This window comes from Calidris pugnax, unplaced genomic scaffold, assembly GCF_001431845.1.
Source record: "Calidris pugnax isolate Ruff unplaced genomic scaffold, ASM143184v1 scaffold18, whole genome shotgun sequence".
In the NCBI taxonomy this organism is placed as follows: domain Eukaryota; kingdom Metazoa; phylum Chordata; class Aves; order Charadriiformes; family Scolopacidae; genus Calidris; species Calidris pugnax.
Genome location: NW_015090812.1, coordinates 9,077,800 through 9,086,552, shown reverse-complemented (window position 1 = coordinate 9,086,552; position 8,753 = coordinate 9,077,800). Strand labels below are relative to the sequence as shown.

At 60.7% G+C, this 8,753-nt stretch overlaps 2 protein-coding genes across 2 annotated transcripts; one reads left to right on the top strand and one right to left on the bottom strand.

The window, feature by feature from the left end:
- Positions 1–137: 137 nt before the first annotated feature.
- Positions 138–2,698, top strand: HPDL (4-hydroxyphenylpyruvate dioxygenase-like). Its single transcript, XM_014939013.1, has 2 exons — positions 138–869; positions 1,018–2,698. The coding sequence occupies exon 2, from the start codon at positions 1,029–1,031 to the stop codon at positions 2,211–2,213; it is 1,185 nt and encodes a 394-aa protein (XP_014794499.1). The 5' UTR covers positions 138–869; positions 1,018–1,028; the 3' UTR covers positions 2,214–2,698.
- Positions 2,699–3,292: 594 nt separating this feature from the next.
- On the bottom strand, positions 3,293–8,625 carry MUTYH (mutY DNA glycosylase). Its single transcript, XM_014939011.1, has 14 exons — positions 8,580–8,625; positions 7,410–7,514; positions 7,002–7,075; positions 6,823–6,864; positions 6,664–6,735; positions 6,336–6,449; positions 5,950–6,047; positions 5,530–5,674; positions 5,196–5,271; positions 4,936–5,121; positions 4,640–4,785; positions 4,292–4,444; positions 4,123–4,173; positions 3,293–3,857 (listed from the first exon to the last, which is right to left on the bottom strand). Exons 1-14 carry the CDS (start codon positions 8,608–8,610, stop codon positions 3,753–3,755), a joined length of 1,398 nt encoding a protein of 465 aa, XP_014794497.1. The 5' UTR covers positions 8,611–8,625; the 3' UTR covers positions 3,293–3,752.
- Positions 8,626–8,753: the final 128 nt, after the last annotated feature.

The following is an 8,753-nucleotide window of genomic DNA, read 5'->3' as shown; positions in this document are numbered from 1 at the left end:
GGGGGTGGTGGCAGGAGCGGGGGTGCCGGGGGGAGCGGCGGCGGGAGCGGAGCGGGAGGGATGCTGGTCCCGCAGGGAAGGAAGGAGGGAGCGCCGTCCCCTGCCCATGTGCTCAGCGGGGTAGGGGCCCCAGCGAGGACCCCCCCACCCTCCCCCGGGCTTGTGTGGAGCAGCTGGAGGGTCCCCATAGGGCGTGAAACGGGATAAATAAGCAGGTCTCTCCCCCCGCCCCAGGGCTGCTGGTGTGTGGCACAGGGTCAGGAGCCCTCAGTGGGATGCTCTTGAGAGGTGATGCAGAGTGGGGATTTGGACAGATTTCCCCCCCACACTTCGGTGTGATGGGTATTTGGGTGGGGGAGGAGGTTCCTGTCCCCGCAGTGTCCCACCTATCTCACCCTCTGTGCCTCCAGGGCAAGGTCACTGCCCACAGCCTGTGGTGGGGAGCGTGGTAGCTCCACGCCATCCTTGTCGGGGAGGGGAAGGGCACACCAGCCTGCTGTGACCCCACTGCTCCCCCCCCAACCATCTCTGGGACATCACAGACAAGCACCGGGGCAGCACAGGGGCCTGTTAGCTGTAAGCAGCTCAGTGTTTGCCAGTCCAACCTCCATGTTCCTGGTTGCTGGTACAGGACATCCCACCCCCAACACAACCCTTGTCCCCATAGTCTTGCTTACACACACACCTCCCTCACTTGCATTTCCCTGCTAACCTCCCTGCAACACCCTTGAGGGACACAAGACTCCCTCTGGGACCTGCTGTGGCCAAGGGTCAGGGATTTCCTCCTCTGCACGGGGGAGAGGAGCACAGAAAAGGAGTGGCAGGACAGCTTGGCATCCTTGGGCAGCTTTTTGCAGCTGGTTCTGAAGGTAGGTGCCCTTGCACAGTGCGTATCGGCTCATTTAAAATACACACATTTAAAGGGTGCAAATTTACATGCGTGTGCATCTGTGCGTGCAAACGGCTCCTTCCTGCAGCCAGCAAGCCCTCCCCTGACCCCCTGTGTCCTCCCTGCAGCCCGCCCAGCCATGGCAGCCTCGCTGAGCCGCCCCTGCTTCATCTCCCTCCACGTGCCCTACAGGCAGGGCTGGGTCCAGGACCTGGCCAACACCTTTCGCTTCCAGCCGGTGGCCGTGCGGGAGACGCCGCGTGTCCGGCAGCTGGCCCTGCGTCGGGGATCCGCCGTCTTCCTCGTCAACGAGCGCCTGTCGCCAGGACCCACTGGTGCCTCCTCCCACGATTTCCTCTATGATGTGGACCCCCGGCCCGCCTTGGGCACAGCCTCCAACGTCTGCTTTGAGGTGGACGATGTGCCAGGGCTCTGCAAGCAGCTGCAGAGCTGGGGATGCTCCCTGCCGGTGCCCCCCACTGAGGTGAGGGATGAGGGTGGCTCTGTCACCTACGGGGTGGCAAGCTCCGTTGTGGGCAACATCAGCCATACCCTTCTGGACCGATCCCGCTACCGAGGACCCTTCCTGCCCGGCTTCCAGCCCATCCAAGGAGCCCCCTCAGCCATGAGGGACGGGATTGAAATTACCCACTTTGACCACATCACGTATGTCTGCCCGCGGGGGGGTGCCCGGGCAGCTCTGGACTGGTACCAGCGCTGCTTCGGCTTCCACCGCTTCCTGCTGAACCCTCGGGAGAGGCCGGGTGAGGGATACGTGCTGGGGGAACAGGGGGTGGGCATGCTGCTCCTGGCACTGCAGAGCGCCCAGGGCAGCCCAGCACACAGCTGCAAGCTTGTCCTCGCCGAGTCCCTCTCGGAGGATGGTGCCAACCAAGTTGACACCTTCCTAGAGCAGCACGGTGGAGCTGGGATCCAGCACGTCGGCCTCCACACCACCGATATCGTTGCCACGACCAGGGCTTTGCAGCAGCAGGGTGCACGGTTCTTCACACCCCCCACCACCTATTACAGCCAGGAAGGCAAAGCGGAGGAGATCCAGGGGGTTGGGCAGGACCCCCGCATGCTGGCAGAGCTGGGCATCCTGCTGGACACCACGGTGCCTGGGGACAAGGGCCGGCCAGGCGCTGATGCCACAGAGAGCCCTTCCCAGGAGTATTTGATGCAGATCTTCACCCATCCCATCTTCTCTGAGGAGACATTCTTCCTGGAGCTCATTGACCGGCGGGGAGCACCAGGCTTTGGGGAAGGCAATATACGGGCACTGTGGAAAGCTGTGCAGGTCTATATGGACCGGCAGCAGTAGTGACAACACTGCAGTCCTCCTCCCTCAGCTCCTCGTCTCTCTGGTCCAACCCTGGGGTAACACACTGCTGTGGAGATGCCTGCAGCACGGCTCAGGTGGGCAGGGACCAGAAAAGGGCTCCAGGTCAATCCAGAGCCCACTCAGCGTGACAGCAGGTTGACTGGAGCCGGGTCCAGTAGGGCTCCAAGCATCCCTCAGGATGGAGGGTGGTTTCTCTCTCTCCCTGGGTTCCCAGTGATTTATTGACCTCACACAAAGAACTTTCTGCCTTAATTTAATCTTAATATAATGAGATTTTTACCTGCAGCATGGCCAATGACACTGCTGGCACAACACCAGCCCCAGAAGTAGGGGGATGAGGGGCTACCAGAGGGGAGTGGACAAGCCAGGGGGCATAGACATGGCAGCTCATCAACGGTTACCACTCAGAGCATGGCCAGCCCCTGTGCAGGGCAAGTGATGGCCTCTTGCTCCTTTTAATTAAAGAATTAACCTGCAAGCATTGCTTTGGGGTTTTCTTCTCCCATTTAAGATCTGCTGAGTGCCAGGTGAGGGTGAAAGTGCCCTCTCCGCCCCTGGAGGCAGACCATCCCGTCCTGCAGGCCCTAAACTGAGGCCACTTGGCTCCCATCCTTGAAAGCCCCAGGCAGGGATGCAAGCTTAAGGAGGAAAACTCTTGGTAGCCCACCCTTGGGAAGAGCCTTCCGGACTTGGTGCCTTTGCCAGGGTGCTACAGTCAGGGAAAGCCACAGCACAAACACAGCGGAGAACAGCCTGACAGAAAAGGTAAAAAACAGGGCTAAAACCCTACAAAAGTCCCACAGGATGATTACTTCACACCACAGAGGGGCAGCCCATGGGCAGGAGCTGTGCAGCCCCTGGGGCTGATGCCTGAGCTCCTAGGAAAGGTGCTCTGGGTGTGTTATTTGGGGTTAATGCTCAGCTGAGGGGCTCACAGGTGCCTTAACCAAGAAGTCACTGCTGTCCCCAGCCCAGACGTACACACCCTGACAACCATCCTCCTCTTCAGCCACAGGCTCCCTGACAGCTTGGCAGAGGGCAACAGAGGCAGAAAGTCATTTAAAAAACCCACACGCTTTAGGAGATTTATTATTAGAAAGCCTATGGCTCAGGTTAAGTAAAAACAGGTGTATAAAAGGGGGTCCTGGAGGCCAGGAAGGGAATGGCCACTATCTGGTGGCCGAGGGGCAAACATGGGCCAGGCCATGGCCTTCCTGCCGCTGGAGAGAAACTTATTCTGCTGTGAGTCCACAGTGCCAGAGCGGTGGCTGTATGAGACCAAATAACCCCAGGAGGACAAGCCTGGCTCTGGATCGTGTGACGGACCACACTGGCCCCACCATGACACGATTTCCACAGAAGAACTGCGGAAACCAGAGGGCTCTGTCAGGAGGAGTGGGAGACCATTGCAGGGCTGTGGGCTGGGCACGCAGCAGTGTGGGGGGCACCATCCCAGCACCACGGGCAGGACTCGCTGCAGTGCAGGTCTCCAGGTGGTCTCAGGTGTTCAAGGTGCCATCACGGGGAGGTGGGTGCCCGGAGGAAGGCACGGAGGGAGAGCTGCGTCCCAGGGCGGGTGGTGCTTGCTCCCTGCAGCTTTGTCCCCCTCTTCCGCTTGGAGCCCTGCGGGAGACATACACTGGGGTAAAGCCAAACCCCAAAGGCCACCACAGCCTCCAGGGATTGTTTTTGAGGCAAGATGGGGAGACACCCTGGGTTTGGGGCAAAGCCAGGCAGGCAAATCCCCCAGACACAGCCCTGCCCCAGGCTGGAGATGCTCCTTGGCCTGACCCCAAAGCCCAGGGTGGCTCCAGCACCGCACACGAGGGCCTGGCCTGCAGCAAGATGGAGCAGATCCCAAAGCCACACACCCTCCAGCAATGCTCACCTTGCCAGGCCCGATCTCCTCCCCATGCTGCTTCTCACGGGCTTTCAGCACCTGAAGGAAGCACAAGAGAGCCCAGAGCTGAACTCCAGCTGAGGCCCAGAGTCAGGGGATGCCCAGGACCTCAGGGAAAGGAAGGGAAGGGAGGAAAGGCCCAGGCCCCTCCCAGTACCTTCTTCATGGCCGTGGACACGGCTGAGGTGTGGAACTCATCCTCCGTCACCCAGCGGGACGGGGACAAGGCAGGGTCCAGAGTCACATCCCCATCCAGGTGCAGGGAATAGACCACGTATGTCTGGTGGATGTGAGAGAAGATGTGGACAACCTGGGAGGGGATGGGAAGACACAGAAATGGGCAGGCAGCAGGGGATGCCCTGCTTGCTCAGCTGTCTCACAAGTGCACTGAGTCTGTCAGAGCTTGGGAGGGGTGACAGCAAGGAAGAGGGACCTTCTTCCCTCCATGCTATGTCCCCCGCAGAGCACAGGGGGCTCACACCACATACCTCTGCTCCAACCTCACCTCTCCGATGAGCCGCAGGTCTCCTGCCACCACTGGCTGCCCCATCCAGGCCTGGAGATGATCTGCCAGCACCTCCTTCTGCTTCTCCTCCTGCAGACCCTGAGCCAGCGGGAGGCTGGGGAACTCCCAGAGCCCGGCCAGGAGACCTGGGGAGGGGGCACAACGGGCACATGAGCTGGCAAGAGGCACATCTGGAGACAGTCTCATCACATACCACCCTCAGGGTGCTCTGTCCCTCGTGTAGGTGGGAAGGGGCCATGCGGTGCCTTTGCCCCCCTCCCGCCCAGCCCCATTACCCGAGCTGGGTCTCTGCACAATGAGGTACTCCGGGGCCCCGTGGCAGCCCCTCCGCTCCAGCACACACGTGGCCGTTCGCTCCACCCGCGGCTGCTTCTTTGCTGCTTTCCGGGGGAAGTTGGTCACCCCCAGGCTGCTGTCCCACGGCTCCGTGGCTGGGGGGCACAGGGGACAGTCCCCAACACCTGCAAACACCGACGTAACAGTCGCCATGGGGCCCAGACCCAGAGGCACAACAGGGATGTCCCCAGGTGCTCACCACAGTCCTCAACATCAGGCACTGGGGTGGGTTTTCCGAACAGTTTCTGAGAGGCGAAGGCCAGCTCCTTCTCCACCTGCAAGGGAGGACAGGGCTCATTCCACCAGCCCACCTTGTCCCCATGCTTGGTGACCCCTCTGAACCAGCACCCAGTGAGGATGCAGGACATGATGCCCAGCCATGAACTGCTTGCACCACTGGTCCAGGACAGAGATGACTCATAAGAAGAGCTTCAAAAGGGACCTGGGGCGAGCCTCTGCCACCGCACTAGGACAGCTGGCAGGCCCTGGCCACCCGCAAGCAGGGTGGAGACAGATTTTGGGGCTGCACTTACCCTGTGCCGTGCTCGGCAGTGCTGCTTCACGGGGCACTCCCCACACAGCGGGGCCTTGGGCACACACACAGTTGCTCCCAGTTCCATCAGGGCTTGGTTAAAATCCCCCGGGCGGCTCCTGTCTACCAGGGCATTGGCCATGTCCCTGGGAGAAACAGCAGTGAGTGGCAGGGGGCTCTGCAGGGACCTTTGCCCACCTCCTGCCTGCGAGGGGGAATGCTCCCAGGTAGGCAGAGACAACACGGCTCTTTTCTCCACCACTGCCAGCAGCACCAGCTTCCCAAGAGCTCCCCGTGCCCCACACCTCTCTCCTTTCACAGGCTCTGCTCCCCATGGCTCCTCAGTGACCCTGCCCTTGGCCACCAAGGAGCACAGACAGGACCCCTGCAGCTCAGAGCAGGGACGGAGCATTCCCCTTACCAGAGCCGGTCGATGACAGCTGGGCTGCTAGAGTCGGCGCCAATGCACCGCAGGCGGCACAGGACCCGGATCACATTCCCATCCACGACACCGGTAGCCTGGGACCAAGAGCTGGGGTTACCAAGTTGAGGGGTCCCCATGATCCCAGCAAGGCAGGGAGCTGGGGTGCTCCCATGATGGAGGGGAGACACACACGAGGGCTGAGCCTCAGGACAAGCTGGGCAGTGGGTGACACGCACCACAAAGCAGGGGACAGCCAGAGCCAAGCACAGCCCCAGGGAGCCTCCGGCTTGTGACATCCACCAGCAGAACCCTGCCAGGAACAGGGCTGGGTGGCAGAGAAGGGGTCACTACCTGGGTGTCAGTATCTAACACCCAGCTCTCACCTGCCCATACGAGATGGATGCGATGGCTCCTGCCGTGTATCGTCCCACTCCCGGCAGCAGCTTCTGCAGGTCTTCAGCTGTCCTGGGCATCTGGCCAGCCAGCTCAGACACCACCTGGCACAGAGGGGACCAAGGTCAGGGGAGCATCCGAGGTGTGTGTGTGCGTGTGTGCACAACCCATATTACCCACAATAAGACAGGACCCCCGCCTCTGCAGCCTCGTGCCAGCAGCACACAGCCCCAGTGAGGCAGGTAAACGGGAACCAGCACTAGCCCATGGGCCACAGAGGGCTTCGGGACCACCCTCCACACCCCAACACCACGGCACCTTCTTTGCTGCCTCCTGCAGACGCTTCCCTCGGGAGTAGTAGCCAAGTCCTGCCCACAGCTCGTTCACCTCCTGCTCCAAGAGAGACAGCACCGTGTTAGATGGGACGTGGGAAGAGCCGTGAGGGCAAGGAGAGCACCCAGCCCCAGCAACGCTCACCTCCAGGGATGCCTGTGCCAGAGCCTGCAGCGTCGGCCACTTCTGCGGTCGAGAGGGAAGGGGACAAGTCAGGGAGACAAGCAGAGCCGTGCTCTGCAGCTGGGGATCTGCCAGAGGCAGTGGACAAGGTCTCTGAAAGGGGCAGCCTGTGGGCACTGAACCCCGTGAGGAGCAGTCACCTGCATCCAGCGGTTGTAGTAGTCAATCACGGTAGCCACCTGCGTCTGCTGGAGCATGATCTCAGACACCCACACTGCAGGGAACAGGGCAGGGATAAGAGCAGGGGCACCAATGCCACCCACCCTTCATGCTGTGGCCACATCAGTACTGGCTATACACATCACAGCAGCATCCAACACCCTGACCCCCTCCCACTCCCCTCCTTTCCCACATGCTGTCCCACAGGAGCTCCCTCAGGCCCAAAGTGGGGTCTCTGACCCCCCAGTGCCTTACAGGTGGGGTCAGTGGCTCTTGCAGCAGCCTTTGCAAGGATGGCAATTAAAGCCATGTTCCCTCACAAGGCCATTTATCAGGGGGTAACACGCAGTGGGGCATCCCCCACACATTGGGGTGCAGTCCCCACTCACCTGCGTACGCCCGTCTGTCGGCATCCAGCTCAGCTGCTGCCTGAGAGGGGAAGAAGATGGATTGAGGAAGAACTGGGTGCCACAGGACCCCACCACAGAGGGGACCTGCACAGAAAATAAAATTCCTTGTGGTGCGTTTTGAACACTCCATAGGAATCTGCACCAAAATAGTTCAAAAATCCCACCAGAGCCTGTCCCAGACTTGAGACTCTCTGCACAAGAGGAAATCGTGGGTAGACCTAAAATCCCAGAGGGACCATGCAGTTCCCAGCACCAGTCAGGCAGGTGTAAAGCTGATTCTCACCCCCCCCAGCACCCCAACCACCCTCTAACCATTTGTCCTCAAGCCCAGAGGGTAGAAGCTCTACTAAAAACGCTCAGCAGGTTTACAGCAAATACACAGAAAACCTTTTCCATGCAGCGCTCGCTGCTGTGGGTACCGCGGAGGCAGGAACAAAACAAATCGGAAAGGAACAGAAAAGAGCCCCAGGGGTTGGGGCTGCGTGGAAGAAGTGGGGCTTCACCCTGCGCCCCCTCCTACCTGGGGACAGGCCACCCACCATGGAACCGCGAGGACCAACAGGGTCAAGCTTTGTTGACCAACAGGGCAACAAAGATGATTAAGGGGTTGGAGCATCCTCTGCCTTATGAGGAAAGGCTGAGAGAGCTGGAACTCTTTAGCCTGGAGAAGAGAAAGCTGAGGGAAGACCTATTCAATGCTTGTAAGTATCTAAAGGGTGGTTTGAGGGAGGATGGAGCTGGACTCATTTCAGTGGTTCCCAGTGACAGGACAAGGGGTAACGGGCACAAGCTGGAACATGGGAAGTTCCACTCAAATATGAGGAAGAACTTTATGGTGAGGGTGACAGAGCCCTGAACAGGCTGCCCAGGGAAATTGTGGATTCCCCTTCTCTGGAGATCTTCAAGCCCCACCTGGATGCAGCCCTGAGTGATGTGCTCTGGGCAGCCCTGCTTTCGCAGGGGAGTGGGACTGGATGATCTCTAGAGGTCCCTTCCAGCTCTGACAATCCCGTGACCAGCCGGGAGCACGCTCCCGTTCCCAGCGCCCTCCTCCCCTTCCGTGCGGCCAGGGACGCAGCGCACCAGGAAAGACACCGTGACCGCTCCCCCACCGGCTCCCCGCTGCGGCGGCACGGCCTCCCCCCTTACCAGCCTCCTCCAGGGGAGGTCCCGCTTGCATCTGTCGTACCAAGCGAGCAGGTTCCCGCGCAAGGCCCCCACCTCAGCCGGGTCGCTGAAGAGGTGCGGGGCGGGCGGCGGAGCCGGGGTCCCTGCCGGGAGAGCGGCGTAGGGTCAGGGCGGGGAGGGGACGGCGGGGAGGGG